The sequence below is a fragment of the Sprattus sprattus genome, assembly GCF_963457725.1.
Source record: "Sprattus sprattus genome assembly, chromosome: 18".
NCBI classification, from domain to species: Eukaryota; Metazoa; Chordata; class Actinopteri; order Clupeiformes; family Clupeidae; genus Sprattus; species Sprattus sprattus.
Genome location: NC_137916.1, coordinates 12,768,956 through 12,794,422, shown reverse-complemented (window position 1 = coordinate 12,794,422; position 25,467 = coordinate 12,768,956). Strand labels below are relative to the sequence as shown.

Here is a 25,467-nt window from a genome sequence, read left to right as displayed (position 1 = left end):
TGTGCATCAAATCTGAACTTGGGGAATACTCCAGCCACCCATTTTTAGAAAACCAATGCTTTTGGAATGACCGCCCTTCATAATTTTTTGGGGAGGAAAAATTCTGGTTGTCGTTGTAAAACAGGCAAAACGAAGAGATACATAAATATCACGTTAAACAATATGGGACAAGGATAGCATGACCCCGAGAGCTAGCATAGTTTACCTGCTATTTTCTAGCTATGAATTCTCGTGACATTTATAAACTAACATTCAACATACTTTCGAAATTGTTTAAACGGCATTTATACAACACAAAATATGCACTTTCAGACAAATAATGTCATTAAACCTGACAAACGTCAGTAAACAGCTGGACAATGCTTTGAAATCAAGTTAGTTGTCTGGTTATTTTTTTAGGAAACGTCGGACCAGTCCGGTTTTCAGACGTATTGTTTTCAGCGGCACTAATGTTGTTAATTTATACAACGTCGGGGGATTGCACAAACACCGTCATTACCTGTTTGTCTGATGCAGGTCAGTGAAGAAGTAGGCTGCACCTGTTGGCCTGCCGCTCAACACTGATGTGGGGGATGAGGAGGGAGGGGCGCGGAGGGGGCTTGTGAGCACCGCAGATCATAGGCAAAGAATACTTATTCTATGTCTATGCCGCGGAGCATGTCGGGGCGAAATTCTCACAAGAACTCCAAATAAATGCCCCCTCAGATATCAAAACCCATTTGGGGAAATTGATGACGAGAGACTAATTTGTATTCTAGAAATATTGATGATTGAAAAAAAAATTGGTCTCCAGAAAAAAAGGGCACTTTTTCTCAACCAGGGCACAAGGGCTGGTGCTTGAGCACCAGTTGGGGTCTATCTGTGCACGTGCCTGATCAAGAGTGAAAAGCCCCAAAACCAGCCTGGTCATTTGTACAGCAAGCAGGCAGTCTGAAAAAGACTAAATGATCCTGAGTCTTTCCTGACGGCTGTTCATTAACATTGCCACATAATTATGTAGCTTTTCAAATAAAGCCTTCTCGCCCTCCAATGTGTGATCAGAAATTCTGCAACCAAATCTAGCAGACTATATCTAAGCCTGTGAACTAACCCTGGAGCTTTCTCACCCTCTTCTCGAAAAAGTGTGTTCGCTAGGAGTTGCGAAGCCTACTCTGTGTGGGAGTGTGGATGTTTGGGCATTTCCTCCGTGTTGATTTAGGCGCTTCAGGAGTTGTTGCCTGAGTGCTTTGTTTTTTTGGAAGAATGAGGGGATCCCGGGGTGTTTTTTCTTTTTGGGAGCATTGGCACTGGAAGAGGTGGGGGTGGGGTGGACAGGGGAAGTCTGCACTGGGACTGAACGTCTGGGGCTGCTGGTCTAATGAAAACAAATGATGGAGTTGGGTCAGGAGGTCCCCAGATCAAGGCTTAAGAGGATCTCCTCTCAATTTCCAACCCCACCCTACACCCCCCCCCCCCCCTCCTCTTTACACGAGATTAATGAAGACCCAGGGATGGTGGCAGAAAGTGGCCATTTTTCAGTATCACTTACTTCAAGAGGCTTCTCTTGGCCCCAGGGCCTCGGGGTGCTGCTCACCTGTTGCCCCATTAAGGCCCTAATGGGTCCCACTACAAACAAGCCTGGGGGGGGGGGCCTTCCTTTGGTCACCTTACTGAATGAAAAGACATTAAACTGATGTTCAAAGTGGTTACGTCCACATACAACATGGACGCAAGCAGCACTCCTGTCCTCAGCGTTTACCCCAGGCGTTTCTCTCGACTCCAGACAGGTCTCCGCCCTACAAATGACTTACAACTCAATGGGTCTTCGATAGCTGATACTTCATAATGGTATTACAAGGTGTGTATACGGGTTGCTTTACTCTCATAGAACAATGGTGTTAACATTTGAAGTTTTGCTACCACAGCAGATGGGGAAATAGGGTGCTAACATTACACCCTTCTGAAGCGGTGGCTAGAGCTGCTGCTTTGCTATGTTGCCTGCTGGCATCCAGGGCCAGGAGAGGGCGTTGCGCCCTTCCAGATGTTTCTGTCTCCTTCTGGATCCTAGCGAGAACATGTTGACACATTGTCATCAGTTTTACCTGACTGTTCACAGGAATGTTATTTTTAGTCTGCAAGTGAGTGAGAAAATTCCAAGTTGAAAACCTTCGCAATTGGCATTTAAATATAGGTAGTTCTTAGATTAAATATATGGATTCAAATGTTTGGCAATGCAGACATGATTCCAAGAATTTCAAATTTGAAATTTGACACAAGGCCTTACTCTGGTTCTGTCCTCAGCCTGGCCTGCTTCCCCTGCTACCCTGCCCTTCATGTGGTGTGGTGTTCCAACTGGACCAGGTCACTTGAGTGATCAGCAGAGACCCCTTGTTGTTACTGGTTGCAAAAGCACTTTGTCACCCAATTGTTTAGCACAGGCACATCTTTGATGGAATAGCGCCCTCTGCTGTATACATTAATGTACTGACAAGCCATTTCAGATGTCTCTGAAGACACTAAAGCTAGACCTTTGACTTTGGCCTGAAACCTGTGTATGGGCCTACTCAAGGAAAGAGCCGATTGACTGGAATTCAAAGCAATCAGCCACAGAGTGATTATGGATAAAATGTATTCTGAAATTAATATTTTCTAGTTTAGTATTTCTCTTTTATTCCAAAAAAAGCTGATAAGAAAAACTGATGAAATTCATGTCTCCCAGCAGTTGCGTATGCAGTCCTTTGACCTAAATTATGCAACCAATAACTGTGCTGTCAGTTCATCTGAGGCATTGACTACCTGGCATGTGTCTTGACTTTTCCAACAGATTGAGAACAGTTGAACAGCTGAGACCCTCTACGGTACAATTTTTTGTCGGAAAGAGGTGGATATTGGTATTCACTGATCTGTGTTATGTATTGACCTTTACTTCTTTTCCTTTTAGGTTTGTTAATTGGTCACTTGGGATGTTTGAATGTGGAGCTGTGACACTATAAATCAATCACACATTTTGTTTCTCTAAATGCAGCTGTATGATAATAATGACAAGCATTTTAAGTGTCAAATTACTTGAGTTATTTAATGATTTGTCACAAAATGCCCAGTTACATAAAAACAAATAGATTTTTAAACTGGCCATTAACTCATTGTTGCCTTCTTAGAGTAGGGATGCTAGAACTAGGGAACCTTGCAAACACTAGCAGCCTATTGGCGCACAAGTCTTTTGGCAATACAGTTGGCGATGCGGTACTGTGGCAAAGCTTTTCCTATATTTACACTATGTATAACTAAACAAAGTATAGCTACATTAAGGATGTGTTAGCAAAACTGAACCACGCGAGGGCGGTGTTCTCACACCGCTAAGATATGCTCTTTAATGTATTATGTATTATATGTCTTGTTGGTCAGCCTGAAGTAATGTGATGTTCGGAATCTTATGCATTTCCAAATAAGCAGCCCCGCTGAGCATTATCATTTTGATCTCGGCTCAGTTTCGGTAATGCTGATTTATATATCTCAACAATGTCAAGCTTTTGTATATGCCGGTCCATGGTCATTTTATGGACAAGGTTATGTGATTTTCAAATTAAACATATTTCGTTCTCATAGTGCCGTGGACTGGCCGTTGCGAAGTTTTGGGAATTTCGCGTTGGGTCAGTCTGGCAAGGGCCGGCGTTTTTTTGCTGTTGTTGTTTTTTTTTTTTTTTGTCTGTGTGTTAGGCTACTTTCCCTGTCCTAAGACTTTAGACATTTTATTGTAGATATTCAAAAGGGCGTCTTAGCTGCAGCGATACAGCTGGTGCAACCTGTAATAACAGTGAGGGCGTTTGCCATCATAACTGCAAAGTACTCGGGATAGTTCCTACGAAACAGAAAGAAAAGAGGAAACCTGCGTCGGATGGTGCAGAAAAGGACAACTAGTAAAAGAAAAAGGCTTTGCTAGCTGGCGCCGAAGTGAGCGCAGGCAGGGGCATCAGAGAGTGAGCAGGGAGCAGGTGATATGCCATGCAGGGTAGCCGTGCTGTAAACTACCTAAATGAAATGAAGCAAAATGTTTGTTGACCTTTAAAACTCTGGTTTCAATGCTGGAGTCCCGCTGCTGGTTTGACCATTTCCAAGGTGCACGGACGTTTAGAAAAGTTAACGTTCAATTTATCTAAAGTGCTCTAACTTGACAGCCATCCGTTTAGTTCGACTGTATATGGGGAAAACAAAATGTTAATTTATTAAACGGATCTCCCATTTAGGAAAATACTGGACTGCTAATATCTTTATCAGTAGCCTATATTTTGAGAGTGAAGGATGGATGAGGGGGGAGGAAGAACCAGCACAGATTCAATTAGAGGTGTACTCCTGCATGTTATAGTGTGACTGACGTACATATAGGCCTACGTCAAAAATAAAGCGCAATGCATATGGACATAATTGTATATGATCAGGTCGGACTCCTTATTTCAAATGATTAGTTGTTGCATTACAATAAATAAAATGAATGGCATGTAGCCTAGAGCTGCATAATAGCCTACATCACATATGTAGTATTTGCCTATGTTAATGTTGAACTGTTTATTCAGATTTTAATGAAAAGGCTACAACATAATAGTTGAAGTTCATTTCCGAATGATATCTAATTTATGCATCTTAACAAACAGGTGAACCAGTCAGTCAGGCAGGGAAAGTTTGGAGAAAGAAGTCTTGCAGGGACCTCAGGGACGTTACATTTGTACTTTCTCTACACACAAACATGAGAAGTAAAACCTTAAAGAAAGGAGTTCATCGTTTTACTTACCTAATACAAAAATTGCAAAGTAATAAATTATTCTTTGATCGATAAATAGCTGTGTTCGTTCGAATTTGCCTTATCAAATGTGGTCAGTTGATAGTAAGTTTTGTTACTAGTCTGTCCCTTTCTATCATTTAAAATACTACTACTATACAATGATTTTGAACAGGTTTGTCCTCCCTCGCAGCCTCGCTCTCGATCAGCAGCCTATCTGAGGCATCCACTGATGAGGAAAACCGATTTGGAGTCGTGACTAACCAGAACTACTTTTCCCAGAATGCAAGAGCAAGCAGCGGCTTCTTGTCGTTATGCTGTCACTTTGCCCACAGCGTAGAATTGCCCTAGCATCTCCTCATAGGGAGTAGCCGTATGTTGAGGAAAATGCATTGAAAAGACATCTTTCAGATTTTTCCGTGCGTGTTTCCAAATGCAATGAAGGACGGGGATTGCGACAGGGCGGATTTTTCTCGTGTGCCGCACCGGAATACGGGCCTTTATTTTCAGAGATATGCGGATTCTTTTTCGCTGTAGGTGGTAACGCAGAAAAATACAAGATGAAGAAGCAATTCAATCGAATGCGACAGCTTGCCAACCAGACGGTAGGCAGGTAAGCGGTACCTCCCCGCTGTTCCGTCACGGAATTGAACGAAATTTAAGAAAGTTTGAATGGGGAAATCCTCCTTATCAGAATGAGTTGTCTAATGATGCTATTCCAGTGATTTATGGAAACTACCTGACTATGCAACTGCCATAGAGTCAGCCCTGTGATGTTTCTGCTGCATAATCCTCTTAGAAAGATTCATTTCAGGCTCTCTAGTGACAGAAGCGAAAGTCCTAATTGGGTTGCCAATGGTCTCATTTGCGTAATGGTCTAACGTTACTGCAGAGGTAGTGTGGAGGCGCAATGCTCTCAGAAGGTACCCACAGCGATGTTACACACGCTTACCCGCCCACACCAAAGGTTGTATTATCAGTGATTTAAAAAAAATACAATTAATTTGTTTGACCGTAGATAGTATTGGCGATCTCTGTACAAGGGGTCAGGATATTGCATACCATCAATGTCAGCAAGCCTCCTAGGATGCTTTTACAGCTGATGCAGACGGATGCGTCTTATGCGACGTGCGAGGAAAATGGAAAAGGTGCAATGTTTTCCAGTACGCAGTTATCTTTGCTACGGTCATCTAAGAGAAGGGAGAGTGGTCCAACCTCGCACCCATGTCATGGCCGTTTCTCCCGCGCCTTGCAAGACAAGGCTTTTCATCCGAGGTGGTACAAAAATCTATACGGTATCTTGCAGCGTGCATTCACGTCCATAAAATAATAATTCTCTCTATTTCGGCCGCACGCCTACTAAAACCACTTTATATTATTTAATCAGCTTTATTTGTGTAAAACCTTCAATCTGGTCACTTGACAAGGTGTTTTCTCCGGGTGATAATGTCATGCTAATCTGTGCTACTCTGATGTATTGCTACTGACCTTTCACATTCGTAGACTGTTGTGTATCACAGCACCCCCACCCTATCTCAAGGCCTGTTTTTCACCTATGTAGGCAGCTTGTCATGTAGGTGGCATTGTGTGTGGGGGCATAAAATGTGCACCTTTCCATGTCATATCCTGCTGGGAAGATAATCGCACGCAGCTGTGGGTCTTTATTCCAGGTAGTGAGCATTTGGTCTGTGGAAATGTCAGCCACTAGTTTCTCTACTTTCTACTTAGTCTGTGGCGGCCAGCATCAGTAGGGGCATTGGAGAGATGTCAATCAGCAACCACCGGCTCATGCAGTGCCGGCTTTCCCCCTGGACGTTGCACTGTACGTGCCAAAGTGTTTATTTGTGTATGTGTGTGTGTGTTTGTGTGTGTGTGTGTGTGTGTGTGTGTGTGAGGGGGGGGTGGACATGCTTGTATGTGCAGTTCCTGCTGTTTCGCAATGTATATATATTGTGCACACGTGTGTCATAAGGTGGTTGTATGCGAGCACGGTAATAACCGCGTTAATGCCACATAGCTGCTGCCCGGTGTGATGGTATTCTCACCACACAGTCTGGAGTGCCCCCGGTCCCTTGGCAGGAGCTTGCTCAAGCATTCTGTCGGCAGCGCTCCGGAATAATGAGCAACAACATGTTTCCCAAACAACAGGGTGCTCGGAGTAATGATTAAGTCTTACAAGGCCGGAGAGGTCAGGCCAGACCAGACTGTGAGAGGGAAGGGAAACCAGGGACAACACTTCACCTGCATCACACAGCAGCATCCCCCTCCACAGCTCAGTGTCATGGCCTAGAGCACACATACATACACACACACACACACACACACACACACACAAACACACACCCATACACCCACCCACACACACACACACACACACACACACACACACACACACACACACACACACACACACACACACACACAGACACAGACACACACCCATACACACACACATATGCACAGACACACACACACACCCATACACACACAAACACACATGCACAGGGCTTCAGAATCTGACATTGACCTCTGAGGGACCTTGACCTTCAGGCAGCGTGCTGAACATGTGGGAGGTGTTTCTTAAGTCCTCCCTGACATGCTGGCTTCTGCCATTCATATATCCAGTGCCTCTTACAGTGTTAAAGGAAATGCATAGCTCTGATTAGATGAGAACACGTGTGTTATTACACTGTAATGGCACTTCCATTTTTAAATCAGTTAGCACTTTGGAGCCCTGAGGAAGTGGGGAACACATGCAATTCATTTCTGATGATTGATTATTGTGATTAGAGATGATTGATAATTGTGATTTGTGATCTTCTCATGTATTGATGACCCAGGAGCCCTTTATTATAAGACGGATGTTGTCAGTTGAAGTTTTTTTCTGTTTGACTTGATTTTTGAACGACTTTACAAACTTAAAATCGATTTGATGAATTGATACCAGCAGCCTTCTTTAGGGGTCATGGTTTGAGGGTCATGGCTTCCTTTCTCTTTATAGGTAAATGGGGTATTTTGTATGAACCAAAAGGGGTGGAAGTATATGTTTGTGTGGTTTCAACAGGCTCTCTCCCATCTGGGAGGGAGGCAGTGTTCCCTTTTAAAAGTATGTCACAGACAGCAAGAGAGAGCGAGGGAAGAAATAAGCTCTTGAGAGGGAGGGAGTATTGTTACTGTGCCGTTTATTAATGTACATAATGTTTATGTTTTGCTGCAGTTGGGAGTAACACAAAAAGGATGTTATCCCCTTTATGTTCAGCTTGATAGAGAGATGGAGACTTGGCACAGCACAAGAGACGGAGAGGCACAGTAGGAGGGGGGGCTGTTCTGTTCTGAGGACTGATGTGTGTCTCTTTCTGGGGGACCTGCAGTTGCAGTGGGGGGCACAGGCAGTGATTAATGGTCCAGTGTAATGAACACATTTCACACACACTCTCCCACACACACACACACACACACTCCTTACAGAAGCCCTCCTCACTGTTTTGCTCTCGGCTCGCTAAACACTTGAGTCATTTGAGGTGTCGTCCGGGCCTGGAGACTGTCATCTGTATAATGGACGATGTCCATTTTACACAAATTTCATTGCCGTTGCTACACATTACAGCTCTTTTATCTCCTTTTTATGGTACACACGCGCTGTGGCGTCTCATTTCACTGGCTCTGAGGACTTTAAATAGCATCATTGCTTTCCCTCTTGTCTGGTGTGGTCTTAACATACTGTAGCGGGGTTGATGTTCTCTCCAGGGCATCACTCATCCGCTGACACGTATTGCATCAGGGAGCGTTGTCAGCTCCTGAGGACTGCACCATGTCGCCGTCTCCCCCGAACTGATTTATGCCACTCAGCCAGGAGTTGCAGAAGGTATTGGCTCTCAAAAGCCCAGGGAGAGACAATCAGGGAAACATCTAGGCTGGAGTGTTCTCACAGAGTCAGATTGATTATGGTTTCTCTCAGCCTCCCTTCTCCAACGCAGCAGGAACATTACCACAGCTGGCCAGGTTATTGTAGTTTTGCAGCCATTTGTCTTGGTGTCTTCGAACTGTGCAGCTCAGTTCATGGTGTGGTGTTTGGACCAACCAGGTTCTTGGGGTTCACGCATCAGGGAACTCTGTGTTGAATTGGAGATGGAATAACAGGCTGTGCTGAGCATACTGTTAATGTCCTCCATTCAGGCACACCATGGTGACGAGGTCCAATGTGGCGATGGAAAGCATCAGTCATGGAGGGTGCTGTCAGGCAAGGTGACACCCTCACCCTCTCTTCCTCTGCAGTGGCCTAGTTTTTAATTAGTGGGGAAGCGCTGGCTGGATGGGAGGTCTGGCCCTCATAGGGACCGTAGCAGGTGTGCAGTGTCAGCAGCTCTTGGTTCACTTAAGCTGACGCCGGTGGGCTCGGCAGCGCCATGTGACCGCTGATGGGGGGATGGATCCATGCGCGCTGCAGTGGATTTCCATAAAGCACCCCCCAGCCGTCAGCCATCCACCCAACGAGGCATTCTGCGATGCGAATCACGCCCGCCACTGGCGAGAGTGCCATTAAGGCATTTCCATGCTGCGCACAGATCTTATTGAGATAGCGTCCACAGGCAGATCTACTTATCAGTCTTGGCATCTCCACTGAGGACTCTTTTTTTGCCACAACATAGCTGTGGCATTAGCATTCACTTAATGATACCGTTTGAGTGTCATTGGGTTTTTTGGCTGGTACTTTAGTAATGGTATTTTTGATTAGGTTTTATTCATAGCATTTCCTATCTAGGTTTTGGTGCACTAATAAAAATAATAGGACTAGATTAGTGGAAGACATTTTTATTTCGGCGAGATACAAATGCAGTCACATTTCACAGTTACTCATGCTTCCTAAGGTTCCCCTGTTTATGGTCAAATCATCCATGTGTGAGGGTTGTTTACCTTTATAGTGTTTGCTCTGGAGGCCAATCCTTTTAATTGATATTATTTACTGGACAGTCTAAGAGGTCAATGTAACTGTACCATTCAAATCAGCCTATTTGTTTTAGGCCTTAAAGACTAAAACAAGCATTCTTCCCAATTACATCTCAAAAGTCAGAACAAAATGAGAGCTGAAACTGCCTCAGTACTTTCCAGAATGCTCAGCAGGAGCTTCTCCCCCTCCTCCCCCAAAGCTCTCTCTCTCTCTTTCTCTCTCTGACACACACCACCACCAGGGCCCCATCCTCTGCCGATAATCCCCGTTATTGTGTGGTAATAGATTTGTGGAAAGCAATTAGAGCCCAGGCTGCATCTCTCTGTACCCCGGGTCCAATTATGAGAGAATAGCCACCATTTGGAGGCTGCAGCTGAAGCTCTCCACCACACCACCACACCACCACACCCCCACCCCAGACCCCAGACCCCACACCACCAACCCCCCGGCCCCACTCCAGACCGCCGACCCCCACCTCCACTTTTTGATGTACTCTCTGGGGATGCAATGTGCTGCAGCTGAGGTGGCATGCCGGCCTTTCATGACGTTTTCACTGGCTAAAAGCTAGAGTCTGAGGCTGACGTACCTCAACTATCAAATAAGGGATGTGATAAAATAGTGTGTGTTTGTGTGAGAGAGAGAGGTGAGGGGGGAGAGAGAGCATGTTTTTATGTGTGTCTGGGCATGCTTTGTGGGTGTGGTATCCTTCATTGCCGATGTCCTGCTGAATATTGTACCACATTAGCTGATTGTTTTTGGGTGGGGTCTCTGGACGATAGATGAATGCCATGTTATTTTAGACCTGTTCGCAGCTCCCTGCCAAGTAGAACAAAGCCTTGCATAGCTCCACTGCTTACAGACACAGATAGCCGTGAGAAAGGCCAAAACTTGCATGCATATGTAAGCATACGTATACACTATTTGAATATAAAACAGAGGATAACCTCAAAGTGTTCCAGGAATTCCTGCAGTGTGGTCGCTCAGATAAGCCACAAGGAATGAACCGGCGAGGTAAAGGGACCACAGCAGCACGCCGAGGCTGTCAGTTCCAGTGTGCCGGAGCTGCTCTAATCCCCTGTGTGTGTAGCCAAGGACAGCATCATCGCGATTCCTGTCAGTGTGTCCTTGAGATCCAGCAAGGTTGATTCAAGAGGTGTGGACGAGGTGTACTGTTCAATACAGGAGCCAAGCAGGGTTAGCCCACCTAGCCTTTACACCTCAGTAGGGTCAATATGGCACAGAATATGCATATTAGCATAGAATGTTTACATGAAGTTGAATAACTAATACATTTTGAGTGGAGTAGGGGTTCAGTTGCCCTGTGTCATAAATACTCTGCGTTATTGTCTGTAATTGGTTTGGTCTGAAATGAAGGGCGCACAATAGACTGAAGTAATACAGTGTAACCTAATTCTTTCCCTGGTCGAGTGTTCATGGCATCAAGACATGAGCTTGCATGTGGAGCTTGTCCTTGGCCTCTTGAAACGGATCTGCAGTGTCAGCAAATGACAGTGGGCTGATTTACCCCATTTACCATCAATAGAATTCACCCCTGTATGTAGAGGGTGAAGACCAGTTGGTATTTTGTTAGTGTTGTCCTGTTGGAGTCAAGCTTTTATTCCAGCCGAAACGGTACTTGTACAGTTCTGTCTGGATACTGAGTGGTAGTGGTAGGATACTGGAAGAGAGGTGGCAAGATAATGAAACAACAACATGAAACATGACGGGACAGGGGAATGAGAGAGACAAAGAAAGAGCGAGAGAGAGAAAGCAGATCTGAAACAGAGGTCCTTGGTTTGGAGAACGCTAGACGCTGGGCACAAAGAGAGAAAAACATTTGTCACTGAGGTCACAATGTGTTCATAATGGATATTTTGAGGAAACCGGGTTCATATGGTATTGGATGACCACCGCGTCATGTTTTTGTCGTTGATGGCAGCACTCCACCCATAGCCCTTAAAAAAAAAAAAACTACTCATGGAAAAAGAGTCTGCGGCCAGCATGAGTCACTCTCCATCCTCTCTGTGTCTGCAGATCTTTGATAAGCCTTCACTGTACTTTGGTAGCATCACATGAGGCAGCCTCGTTCCTCCCCAAATTCTCTTTTGTTCCCCAACAGCACCCACACACACACACACACAAACACACCCACACACACACACACACACACACACACACACACACCCATACACACACAAACACACACAACACACACACACACACACACACACACACACACACACACACACACACACACACACACACACACATACACACACACATAACACTATTCCAGTCTCAGCACCCACTACTGCAGGCATGTTCATGTTACTGGAAGCCCCCCAAGTACATAATCGTAGAGCATCAAGTTAATTAGCAGAAGTTCATTAAATCAGTTGATCAGTTGTGGTATGACACACTGTTCTAGTGTTCTATCAGAATTGCTCTCAACTCCCTTACTTACTTCCTGCACGCAGGAATTTGTGTTATATCACCATCTTAATCATATTTGATGCTTATTTGTATATTTGATTATTGTCCTAGTGTAACAAGGCATTTTCTCCACTCTGTCTTGGCACTTGATGAGGACATTGAAATCTTGAATCTGGTTGCCTAGTAACGTCTTTTTTAAAGAAAATGTCCTGCTCTCTCTCTGTCTCTCTCTCCTCCCTATCTCTCTCCCTCCCTCTCTCTCTCCTACTTCTCTCTCTGTCACTCTCTCTCTTTCACCTTGCCCACATGTTATTAATGATGTGAGAACCCTGGGTGGGGGAGGTGCGAGGTACATATTGCAAGATTTGCTGGAATATTTGAGTGCTTCCATCCTCCCTCCCGGCCCTGGTTGAGGCAGCACTTGGAGGCCAGATTAGTACGGCTACTTTGAATATCTGACAGCTCTGCCTGCACCTTCCACATTGTAGTTTCTGGTATTGTATCAATCAGTTCAGTTTTCTGAGTCACAAGTTGAGTGTTTCCCCCTTAAACAGACCACCCTTCATGTAGAAAGTTGTTGGAGATAATTCAGTACTTGCCTTCCCAGAGCAATTTTACAGGGTGAGTGGCTCTTCCTGGACGTGTGTGTGTGTGTGTGTGTGTGTGTGGCTCTTCCTGGACGTGTGTGTGTGTGTGTGTGTGTGTGTGTGTGTGTGTGTGTGTGTGTGTGTGTGTGTGTGTTTGTGTGTGTGATTGTGTGTGTGTGTATGTTGCAGTTATTCTTGCATACTTAACAAAGCTGCGACCTAGTTTACTGGACAACTCCAGTAAGTGGGTTTTTCTGTTTCAGTAGCCTGGTTGCATTCCCCTCCCCTCAGTTTCGTCTTCCTGGAGTCAAAAAAACCTCTTTAGGTCTCTCCAAATCTCTCTAGCGTGATTTAGCATTGTGCTCAGTAGGAGAAAAATGCATCCATCCCTTGGCTTGAAATGCTGTGAATTTCCCGATGTCATGCTATCGCTCCTGTTCCCCGCCTCTTCCTCTCTCGCTCTCTCCTTCTCCCTCCCTCCCTTTCTCTCTCTCTCACTCACTCTCTCTTCCACTGCCCACTCTTTCTCTCTCTCTCTCTCTCTCTCTCTCTCCCTCTCTCTCTCTCTCTCTCTCTGTCCAACCCACTGCACTATTCCGTTGCTCTCCCTCTCTCTCTCTCTCTCTCTCTCGCTCTGTCTCTCTCTCTCTCTGCCCTGTGCTGTCAGGTTAGTGGCGTGGGAGGATGGTTGGATGGTTTTTCAGACAGAGTGGCTGCCTCTGCAGGTTAGACACCTACCCAGCGCTCCGGTTCTGTGCCTGGCGCTTGCAGGAACACTCCCTACCCAGCGCTCCGGTTCTGTGCCTGGAGACCGCAGGAACACTCCCACTGACCAGACCGTCCGTTGGCTTTGGCTCCACATCAGTTCAGTCCCGTCGCTTCTATTTTATTCAGATATCATTATGTACACATGAATAATTTATGCTGTCATACGTCCTTGAGTGCGCATGTGTGTGTGTGTGTGTGTGTGTGTGTGTGTGTGTGAGACCCTGAAGGACAGAAAATAAGGGAGAGAGAATGAGGGAGCATGGCTGTCTTAACACAAGTATTAACACATCTGAGCTGAAATGGAACCTTATATAAGGAGGGACGAGTGTTTGACGGTTTAGCCATGCTCACTGTTTGACCCAGGTCCACCTCCCGTTTAATGGAAGGCCTGGCACATCTGGTGGGGAGCCCGACTGAGAGCCTGGGTCAGATGCGGCTGTCATCATGCATCAGTCACAGTTCAGGAAACCCCACACCTCACCTCAGTCACCCCTCCCCCCAACACACACACACACACACACACACACACACACACACACACATGCGCACTCAAGGACTGATTTGCTGATTTGTTTAATATTGCAAAGGCGAGGTGGGCAAGTTTGAATGGTGGGGGCCACTGGGAATCTCTTTTGCATTCTCTCTCACCCTCTCTCTCTCTCATACACACACTGTCTCTTTATCTTTCTCTCTCTCTCTCACACACACTCTCTTTCTCTCGCTCTATCTCACACACACACACTCCCTCTCCCGCTCACACACACACACTCTCACTCTCTTTCTCTCTCTTCCTCTCTCGTTTTTTTCGCATCTCGCTCCAGCGCCATAAATCTTGTTTTATTAATACCACGCTCTTGCATTACATCTGTGTGCTTTTGTGCTGTCTGGTCCCTGTAGCAAAACCACTCCAAAATTACACTCTCTTCCTGAGCAGAACAGCCCACTTCCCGCCTGCTTGATTGTACTTACCCTGTCCGTTAGGTTGCGTTCTCCATCCGAAGTGTTCTATTGTCACTATCATTATGCACCCAGAGCATCCAGCGTTTGCAGGCGTGACGTGAAACGTGTGTGGTGTGACAGATGGTGTTGACAGGCACACAGTGATTGTTGTTGGTTGCTCTTTCCCCTGCTATTCCTCCCACACCATTCTCTGGCTAGTGCTACCTGTTTAAACTGTAAGGAGGTAACATGTTGCTAATGGGTTAAATGGGTATTATGCATGCTTTTTATTATTACCTTAATGGGTATTATGCGTGCTTATCCATAGTCCTGTCTCTCCCTTCCATCATCATCTACGTCTACATCTGTTTATAGCCTGTGGGCATACAGGCTGTAGTATTTTCCTGTTTTGCAGTCATGTGTACTGTATGTTCAGTCACTCCGGTGCTTCAGACTTGATAGGCAGATTAAGAGCGATATCCTGAGAGGAAATTCCACTGTCTGAAAATAAACAAGCAGGAGGAACTGGGCCCCTATCTATCAGCCGCGACCATCTCTGCTGATATGGCCTCTCCCTTTGATCCCAGGGCTGGGAGGACCTTTTCCTTTGCTGGTGTGTGTGTGTTTTTGCCGATTTGGGTCCGTTTTTGTCGCTGCCCTGCACTGGCCTGGTCCCCTAGGGAAACCAAATAGAGAGTCAGACAGAGATAGAGGGTGAGAAAGATAGAAAGAGAAAGAGAAGGGGTGGAGAGAGAGAGAGAAAGATGAGCCTGCTGGCTCGCACATAAAGCATATGTGCTTGACATGTTAGGGCCCAGTACTGCTCTGGCTTGTCAGATGCTCTTGAAAACCCAATGTCAGCGGGAGATGACTACCTGTCCGTTGCTCATGGCTTCCCAATCTCGCCATGTGGCTCCACTGAAGAACAGCTGCCTTCTCCACAGTGGCCCACACCCACACCCCCTCGGCTTCAGGCATGGGTCAGCTGTAAACCCCCCCCCCCCCCCCCCCTCTCGGTGGGGCAATGCTGCCCGCCGCTCCTCTGGAGCCACACGGAGGATGACAAGCTCCCAGCCGCTGGGGCAGAGAAGTTGGCATCAGAGCCAGGGCTGCAGGGTGAGGGCTGGAGGTTGTGACAGCCAGGAGGGGGTGATGAGAGTGGGATTGATGGAGCCTCTGGGCTGTTGACATATCGCCATGTGTCAAGCGGATGTCAAGGCTTTGACGGCAGAGACTACACATGAGACTGACTTCATGTTTTGACTTTCCCCTCCTCTCTCTATCCCTTTTTACTCCTTTCCCTCTTTCTGTCTCTCTCATTTCCTTTCCCCCTCTTTTTGCTTATCTCCTTCCTCGCTATATCCATTTTCTGACTTTCTGACTTTCCCTCTCTCCCTCTGTGACTCAGTCCCCCCCCTGTATTTAATTTCACTCTGCACAGCTCATAGCACAACCTTCCAGAAAGCTGGTTTATATTAGCGCCGTTCCGAGGCAGAAGTGCCCCAGTTCCCATGCCTTTACTCCTCTCACCTTGGCACTGTACAAGGGACGTTAATCACCACTTGTTTCCTCCTGCCTCGTGTGTGTGTGTGTGTGTGTGTGTGCGCCTCCGAGCACGAGCGTGGGCATCGGCGAGCTGACACACACTCCAGGGCGGGTGCAGTGCCGCTTGACTTGGCCATGCGGTTTACATTTGCATTTAGCACATTCTTTTGGCAGACGCTTCTATTCAGAGTGACCTGAGAGTGAAGCCACAGGCGATACACACACACACACACACACACACACACACACACACACACACACACACACACACACACACACGAATAGTAGCGGAGACTCATACTCTACAGAAACATCAGTTATTTGACAGGGTTGCAGAACAATGTATGGCAAGCCTAATGCACCCAAAATCCCTGACCATAGCCCGGAAAATCAGCAAGACTCTGCAGCCAAGTTACCGTAGATGCAGCCAAGTTACCGTAGATTAAACAATGAACGAGTGTATTACTGTGTGTGAGTGCATCATTCCTATCGAGAGCAAATGCCTACTTTATGTACAGACGTATCATGCTGTAATGAAACATAACAACACCACAGCATTGGACTTTAAACTAGCAAGAAGTCCGTTCTGAACATCATTGTGAGGATAATTGCAACACTAAAACAGCAAAGGAGTGCAAATGGTTCCTGTTCAGACACACAGACAACCTCTCTGGACAGACCCTGATGCCATCATGAGGAGCTGCAGACGCCTTCAGAGAGGAGAAAAACAAGGAGACAGGCAGCGCCTGGATGTGATATTGGACGAGGCCAAGGAGCCGCTCCAGCAGGGACGAGGGAAAAGGAGGGCATTGAGGGGAACAGATGGCAGGCATTCTCACTGCTCCACGGGCCTGTTGGCATGGACTCCCAGCACGGCCCAGCGATAAAAATACCCCCATTCTGTTACCCTCACACGCCCATGGCCGAGTGTCATTTTTTTTTGGGGGGGGGGGGGGATGGGGTGGGGCTGGGGTTGAAATGAATGACAGGGCCAACATAATGGCTATTATGCTGATTCGTCCTTTATTGAGGCCAGAGTCTGTGAGTCTCGCCGGGGGACAATACCTGGAAGTGGCTGCTTGGTCAGTGGCCGGAAGTAGGAGGGGGAGAGAGAGAGAGAGAGAGAGAAGGACAGAGATAGAGAGAGAGTGAGAGAGAGAGAGAGAGAGTGAGAGAGAGAGAGAGAAGGACAGAGTGCGTGGCTGCTGGCTCGTTGGGTCAGACACGCTGTTGTGAGCTGTTATCGTCTCCCTTCAGTGTCACACAACAACAGCCCAGCTGGAGCAGGAAGGGCCCCAGTCAGAGGTGGAATTCCTGGGCAGAGCGTGCCGCATAGTCCCCCTTTCACAGGCAGTTCTGAATGAACAGCAAAGGGCTGCTCTCTCACTCACTGCACACACGCACACACACACACACACACACACACGTATGTCTACACTCATACATTATTACAGAGGGGCCCATGCGTCATTGGATAGTGTCTCCTAATGAAGCCAACCTGGCCCATTTTAGCATGAAAGTTAAACCAGCTTTCATCACTGTCAAATTAGGATGGTATTAGTGCAGGCCTTGAATGAAAACTCTGATCCATGAGAGAGTCCCACCAGCCTTGTCTGTTACTGTGGCCACACTCTCTCTCTAGGCTCTCTTTAGAGTGCTTCTTATATCTTACTTAACTTCACACAGAGTCTTTGAATCTAGTGACATTGAGGCATCTAAAGTGACTTGAACCTTCAGAATACACTCCTAGTACCAAGTGTAAATGGGTGCAATGTTATGCAATACACATACTGCCCACTGTGCTGTTGTGCTTCCGGAGCTGTGGTACGCTTCAGCTGAAATGAATAGTAAAGGTAAATAGTAAAGTGGCATTGGGATTGCCGCCTGTGGAGCTGGTCAGCTGTGTGTCCGTCATGGTCCGTGTTTTTTAAGTGTGCTTATTTGTTGCTCTTTCCCCTCTGAGCTTGTCAGGGCGCAGCGCAGCATCACAGGATTCCAGCTTGTAGCATCTGCTGCGGGCAGCTTGCAAATTAATTTATTATTTTGTTTATTTTGTCGGCTCTGAGCATAAGGCCGCGTCCTGGCCTCAGGGCTGTTGGAGAACGGAGAACATTCATGCACACACACACACTCATAGACACACACACACACACACACTCATAGACACACACACACACACACACTCATAGACACACACACACACACACTCATGTGTCTGCCGTCGCTCACTCTCAGTCTTACACAATCTCCATCTGAGCACCCATTTGAGTCTCAGAGAGATCTTGCCTAACCGGCTGACTCTGTTTTTACCTAACAGCCATTTGGGAGCTGTGCTTTGGTTGGCTATTGAGACTAAATGTGTTATGAAGTGTGTGTCGTGTTGTGTTGTTTTCAGTAGCTCCTCTTTCATAACACCGCTGCAGCTCAGCTGAAGTGGACGGATGCACTAGTGGTTATTTTCACTCTCCAGCATTAGCGGGGAGAGTGTGCTGCTATGGCAACCTGGTCTGTCCGCATGTATGTGAGAAGACATGTGGGTCACTTTAAAAACTCACGTGCCACGTCCTCAGTCTTCCCAGCCTCTCCACCCACCTGTCGTCATGGGCCATCATGAGCCAGCATCATGAAGTGGGCGTGGTTCTAACACCTCCTAGAGGATGAACCTGATCCAGGTTGTTTTGTTTGTTTGTTATTTTTTTTTTTTTGTGGAAATATGTTTATGCATGCCTGCTTTTTAACCAGTTTGCAAAGTTAAAAGCAAATTTGGATTGAAAGGTTTCTAAGCCATGCCCACCTCCCCAACCACGCCCCAGAATCTCTTCAAGCGCTTTCTCAAGGCCGTTTCTCATCCAGGTTTGTGCCTGCAGAAGGGTCTCTGATGTCAGCTAATGTTCCCCCATCACACTCATGGGGCCTTCGAGGGGTATGTGTGTGTGTGTGTGTGTGTGTGTGTGTGAGAGAGAGAGGTTCTGGCATACATCAGCGATGATGTCATCATGTGCTGACATCACAGCTCGGGAATGAGGGAGCGAGTCCATCTCTGGTGGACACACCCATCTCAGGTCAGGGGGAACAGCGAGACCGCTTCCCTCTTGTTTTCATAGCTTAGCAGGGGCAGGATGCAACGAGGCATTGGGACACTCATTATCAGTCAGCCCCCTGTTTATGAAGCAAGGATTGAAAGGGAATATGCTTACTGAAACTTAGCCAGTTCATGGGGACTGTTTTCCTTGGTCCTATGGTTCCTCCGATGCTCGCAGATAACCGAAACAACCAAACACGTTGTCATCACTTTGGCACAAGCGTTGGTTTCCAACAAATAATTAATCATGGTCATGTAGCGAATTCCTTGGCTCTTCGTGATTAATAGCTGGAACACTTGTGAGATTCCCCCAGTGGCTTGTTGAGTTTGTTCTGGTTAAATAATTCACGCCCTGCCCCTGTGATACTAATTGCCTCTTGTTTTTGGTGCTTATTTCAGGGCGGAAAAAACAGAAGTTCTCAGCGATGACCTTTTGCAGGTAGTTTTGCAAGTTAATTGGGGTTCTATTTTGTAAATGCTTATAAGTGTGTGGTGGGTGTGGTGGTATGTGTGTCTTTGCAAAGTGCATATTCATGTGTGTGTATGTGTGTGTGTGTGCTCAGGTGGAGAAGCGTTTGGACTTGGTGAAGCAGGTGTCCCACAGCACCCACAAGAAGCTGACCGCCTGTCTGCAGGGCCAGCAAGGGGCCGACGGGGAGAAGAGATCGGTCAAGTCCCCCGCGGTGTGTGCTCTCACCCAGCCTCTCACACAATCTCACCATCCATATATGCATAGATGGGCAGATGTCAATGCTATTCTTGGCACTCCAAAGGCAGATTCGTTGTGTTACAGTTATTCTGTTTCATTTTCTCTGTTAGTTCTTGTGAGCGATTGTTTTTCCATTTCATTGGGACTCATCTTGATAAACACATAAGGCATGATGGTAAGATATTAAGTATATTGATTGATAGTAAGATATTAAATACATTGATTGTCTTTCTCCTCAGAAAAAGCTTCCTCTGACCACTCTGGCCCAGTGTATGGTCGAGGGGGCTTCTGTGTTAGGTGACGACTCCCTGCTAGGGTGAGCTCACACATCCTTCTCTCACACACTCCCCTGTTAGCACTGTCTGTTATCTCTCACTTATTATTGTCTTATCTCTCTTAACATCAAAGCACAGTGCGTTATCTCTCACGTATTGCACTGTTCCATCATGACATGTCCTATTACTGTATGCTCACTGAATCTGTATCACTGTCCCCTTGAGTTGTGTTGAAACAACAAAACGAACTGAAACATAATTCATGTCGTAAGAGATGATGTCCATGATTTAAGTAGTTACATACCTTCTTTGTTTAGATGGCAGTAGCATAACATCTCATGTGAACAAAGCTGAACAACCCAGATTTAATTTAAAAGCACTACTACCCACATGTTGTATTGTGCCTCTTTGTTAAGAGTGTGCTACAAAAGTCTGAATATGAGTCTAAAGGGCACTGATGTAACATGGCAGTGGTGCTGGTGTGGTGTTCTCTGTGTTTGTTTCCCGCAGGAAGATGCTGAAGATGTGTGGGGATGCAGAGGAGCAGCTGGCCCAGGAGCTCATCCTCTTTGAGCTGGAGATCGAGAGAGATGTGGTGGAGCCGCTCTACGTGCTGGCGGAGGTGAAACTCACATCAACTAACTGATATCTCTCCCCCAACTACCTGAACTGAGTGACTGATATCTCTCCCCCAACTACCTAAACTGAGTAACTGATAGCTCTCCCCCAACTACCTGAACTGAGTAACTGATAGCTCTCCCCCAACTACCTGAACTGAGTAACTGATAGCTCTCCCCCAACTACCTGAACTGAGTAACTGATAGCTCTCCCCCAACTACCTAAACTGAGTAACTGATAGCTCTCCCCCAACTACCTAAACTGAGTAACTGATAGCTCTCCCCCAACTACCTAAACTGAGTAACTGATAGCTCTCCCCCAACTACCTAAACTGAGTAACTGATAGCTCTCCCCCAACTACCTGAACTGAGTAACTGATAGCTCTCCCCCAACTACCTTAACTGAGTAACTGATAGCTCTACCCCAACTACCTGACCTGGGAATGGTGCCAATGTGCTTACAGCTATTAACGTTCTTCTGTGTGTACACAAATTAGACAATTGCTATTCCACATAATAACAAGTTAACTCCTCTGTTGGACTGTTAATATTTCCTATGGGTGAAATCTTTATGTTAGCAATGGAAATACATTGTTTGGATATTGGTGATTGCAACCAAGTAAAAATAATGCTAAAATAGTCAATTTAAAATCCAAAAACATTGGCTACGAACATTTGCTCTGTACTGATGTAGAGATTCTGTTTGGTTTGCCTGTGCAGGTTGAAATTCCTAACATTCAGAAACAGAGGAAGCACTTAGCCAAGATGGTGCTGGACATGGACTCTGCGCGGACGCGGTAAGAGCAGCTCTCACACCTAAACACCGCTGTCATCACCCAGTTACAGCTGCCCCTCACTCCCACCCTGTTATTTCCCCTCTAGGTGGCAGCAGTCCTCCAAATCCTCCAGCCACCCCAGTAACCTGCAGCCAGGCGGGGCCAAGTCCGACTCCCTGCGAGAGGAGATGGAGGAGACGGCCAATCGCATGGAGATCTGTAGGGTGAGCTGTGTTCTAGCAGTGGAGTCAGGAACTGTTCTGGAGTCAGGAACTGTAAATTCTGTGCCGAAAAGTTGTCTCGCTACAGTCGTTTTACCGCTACTTAGAAGGGTATAATATATATGCTGACAACATGGACTCCTGTGTCCATGAATATAAATATGTATATATAGTAAGTGTGTATACTATAAGAGGAACATTTACAACAATGAGTGAGTGCTTCAAACCAAATAGCAACAAATGATTGCAACTAAATGAGCTACTGTGTCCTGTCTTCTTTTTCTTTGTAGGATCAGCTATCAGCAGACATGTACAGTTTTGTGGCCAAAGAAATAGACTATGCAAACTACTTTCAGATGGTAAGTTCCCCACTTGATTGACAGCTGTGTGGGACAGCTGTATTCATTCCCTTTACTGACTACTGTATAGGTGACACAATAGTGTGTGCAGGAACAGACAGGTGTGTCTGTGTGTGTGTATTTGTCTTCTGCACAGCTCATAGAGGTTCAGTCGGAGTACCACCGAAAGTCCCTGGAGATCCTACAGGCCGTGCTGCCCCAGATCAAAGCCCACCAGGGTGAGTGTGTGAGTGTGTGTGTGTGTGTGTGTGTGTGTGTGTGTGTGTGTGTGTGTGTGTGTGTGTGTGTGTGTGTGTGTCTGTGTATCTAATTTGAACCAGTGCCATGAAGCCCTTGCATGTTATTAGAATGCCACCAGTATACTCTGTGCCCTTGTCTCTGCTGACTGTAAGTCCATGGCTCTGTGGTGTGGTGTTGTGTTGTATTGTTTTGACACGGCAGAGGCTTGGATAGAAAAGCCCTCATTTGGAAAGCCTCTGGAGGAGCACCTGACCCTCAGTGGCCGAGAGATCGCCTTCCCCATCGAGGCCTGTGTCACCATGCTGCTGGAGTGTGGCATGCAGGAGGAGGTAAACCCAGCTCTTCGGGCGTAGTTCAGTGCTCAGCCTGGTCCGTCCTCTATTGGCCATGCTGCTTACAATAACAGGCATAGCATTGAGATAATAACAGTGCCATAGAAATGCATTAGAATATATGGGAACACAAGTGCATAGATTTTGTAACCTCTGTGCAGAGTCACATTGGACAAGAACATTTTCTGAATGGCGAAAGTGTGACCTGATGTCATGTTATTAAGAAACACTGTATAATGTGATAATATTACAGAACAATTGTAGGAAGTACTGTAGATATTGTTCTCAGCAAAAAACACGTACAAATGCATATTAAGCATATTATCCTAGCCTCTTGTGTCTTTGTTGGTTCTGTCAGGGTTTGTTCCGGGTGGCACCCTCTGCGTCCAAGCTTAAGAAGCTGAAGGCGTCGCTGGATTGTGGAGTGGTGGACGTGCCGGAGTATTCAGCCGACCCCCACGCTATAGCGGGTGAGCTGCACCTCTTTCTCTCTCTCTCTATCTCTCTCTTTCTCCGTGTACCGCTGTGATGATGTCATTTCCTCATTCTCACCCCAGATATGCTGGTTATCTCTAAAAGAGTGTGTATACGATTTGACCCCAGCTAGAGACTCCATTAAACTCTGCCCTAGTTTACTTGAGTCTAATGTTCCCTTTGGTGGAAGTGTGCCTCCGCACACACACACACACACACACACACTGTCAGGGACCTGCGGCACATGGTAAAGTGAATCTGACAGGCGAAGCTCATCTTAGGGACTGTGTGTGTGTGTGTGTGTGTGTGTGTGTGTGTGTGTGTGTGTGTGTGTGTGTGTCTGTGTATGTGCGTCTGTGTGTGTGTGTGTGTGTGTGTGTGTGTGTGTGTGTGTGTGTGTGTGTGTGTGTGTGTGTGCGTGAGTGTGCGCTTGAGTGTGAATGCTAGTGTATGCATATGCACAAAAATGTTTGTGTCATTATGCGTATGTGTGTGCGTATGTGTGTGCGTATGTGTATGTGTGCGTGTGTGTGTGTGTGTGTGTGTGTGTGTGTGTGTGTGTGTGTGTGTGTGTGTGTGTGTGTGTGTGTGTGTGTGTGTGTGTGTATGTGAGAGTGTGTAAGTGAGTGAGTGTGGCCAAAGCTCATCTCTCATCAACCAAAAACCAAACCTTCCTCTAGGCCCCATTTCATATCTTTTGCCTGACTGCCTCTCTCTCTCTCTATCTCTCTCTCTTTCTCTCTCTTTCTCTCTCCATCTCTCTCTCTCCATCTCTCTTTATCTTTGTCATGCCATCTCTCCTTCTCTCTGTATGTCTATCTCTGTGTCATTCTTTATCTCTGTTTCTCCCCCCTCCCCCATTATTATCCCACAGGGGCTCTGAAATCATATCTCCGTGAACTCCCTGAACCCTTGATGACCTCTGAACTCTACGATGACTGGATCCAGGCCTCAAAGTAAGCAGGGAATCCCCCTCAACCCCACCCTCCCCTCCCCCTCCAACAACCCCACCTTTCCATCTCCACCCCTTTCCCCATCACTATAAAAGCTCTCATAAATTAGGAAGCGGAGACTCTATCCTGATGTCCTCCGAGGAATGATTTTAAGTGCTTCTCTGACATGGATGCAGAATGTCGTGCCTCTCCACGGATGACTAAACACTGCTCCCCCCCCCCCCCCTCCCACCCCCCATCCCCATGCTCAGCATTCAGGATTTGGACAAACGATTGCAAGCCCTGCTGACCGCCTGTGAGAAACTTCCACAAGACAATTTGAACAACTTCAGGTCAGCCTCTATTCGACTTTTTTACTTTTTTATTTCCAGGTCAATTTAGACTGAAAACAAAAACGTTTGTCTGAGACCCGTGTCAGTAGTCTGTGTTTTGTGCCTGTCACTTGTTGCATATCACAGGAGGTCTCTGAAATGGAGTGTGCTTTGTTTTGCCTGGGGGCGGGGGGGGGGCAGGAGGGTTGATGAGTGCTTGTTGACTGACTGCCTGCATATGTCACCTCGTGTGATTGTGGCACGCTGAGAGCGTCGTTAGCGCGAGGAGCCGGGGAAGGGCTCTAGCGTTGCAGACCCGGCCACTGGCGAGTCGCCAAAGCTAAATGTCCTTGACGCCGCCCCATCGTCACAGTCCACAGTTAAAATCGTATGTAGGCCATTACCGAATAGGAGGAGGAGACGAAGGATAAATGCAGCCCCTCGTTCTGACCTGGATTCGTGAGAGTTCCGGGAATAGCACATCTTAATGATGGCAAGACAGTTGGCTCTGCGCCGTGTTGCCACACAATATTAATAGTGTTATAGATGAGACCACCGGTACAGTCCAAACGTCTCCACAGTCTATGTCTAACATGTATTTTAATGCTACTGTATAGATTAAACTGCACTTCCTTATATGATAGCTGAAATAATTGCACTGGAGTTCTTCCCTGGGTAATTGGATTCATGAAAGATATTCAAAGACAGGAACCGAAGAATAGAGCATTGCTATAATGGACAAAAGTGTTTCAAATCATTTTTTTTTCTAGATGCTTTATTAACCCCCTGAGGGTAATAAGGACTCTACGTACATTTAAGTGTTGGTAGCGAGTACACTTCAGCACCCAGGGAGCAGTTAGAGTTAGGTGCCTTGCTTGAGTGCACTTCAGCCATGGATGCTGAGGGGGGAGAAAGCGCTGTTAATTCACTCCTTCCCATCCCCATTTCTTCATGCCGGTCCAGGGGATCGCACCAGCAACCATTCTGTCCCAGGCTCGCCTCTCTTCCCTTTAAGCCATGGCTGTTAGTTATTATAGCACAGCACAGACACTCCTATAATTAAGGTTATGCACTCCAGCTTGAAGTATATTAACCCTGAAATCCTGAAATATTCATGAACAGCTTAAAATAGAAAGGGATTTCGG

At 46.5% G+C, this 25,467-nt stretch overlaps 1 protein-coding gene across 1 annotated transcript in view; it reads left to right on the top strand.

Moving 5' to 3' along the window:
• Positions 1-5,172: 5,172 nt before the first annotated feature.
• The window catches only part of arhgap44a (Rho GTPase activating protein 44a), a gene marked incomplete at its 3' end in the record, with an annotated part of 27,960 nt that continues 7,665 nt past the window's right edge, over positions 5,173-25,467 (top strand). The window contains exons 1-13 of the mRNA XM_080856502.1: positions 5,173-5,366; positions 19,455-19,494; positions 19,619-19,723; positions 20,004-20,080; positions 20,550-20,661; positions 21,377-21,453; positions 21,539-21,656; positions 21,944-22,012; positions 22,149-22,230; positions 22,454-22,581; positions 22,943-23,054; positions 23,933-24,014; positions 24,263-24,343. Of these exons, the coding sequence (XP_080712628.1) occupies positions 5,314-5,366; positions 19,455-19,494; positions 19,619-19,723; positions 20,004-20,080; positions 20,550-20,661; positions 21,377-21,453; positions 21,539-21,656; positions 21,944-22,012; positions 22,149-22,230; positions 22,454-22,581; positions 22,943-23,054; positions 23,933-24,014; positions 24,263-24,343 (1,136 nt within the window). The 5' untranslated portion in view covers positions 5,173-5,313. The remainder of the gene's footprint in view (positions 5,367-19,454; positions 19,495-19,618; positions 19,724-20,003; positions 20,081-20,549; positions 20,662-21,376; positions 21,454-21,538; positions 21,657-21,943; positions 22,013-22,148; positions 22,231-22,453; positions 22,582-22,942; positions 23,055-23,932; positions 24,015-24,262; positions 24,344-25,467) is intronic.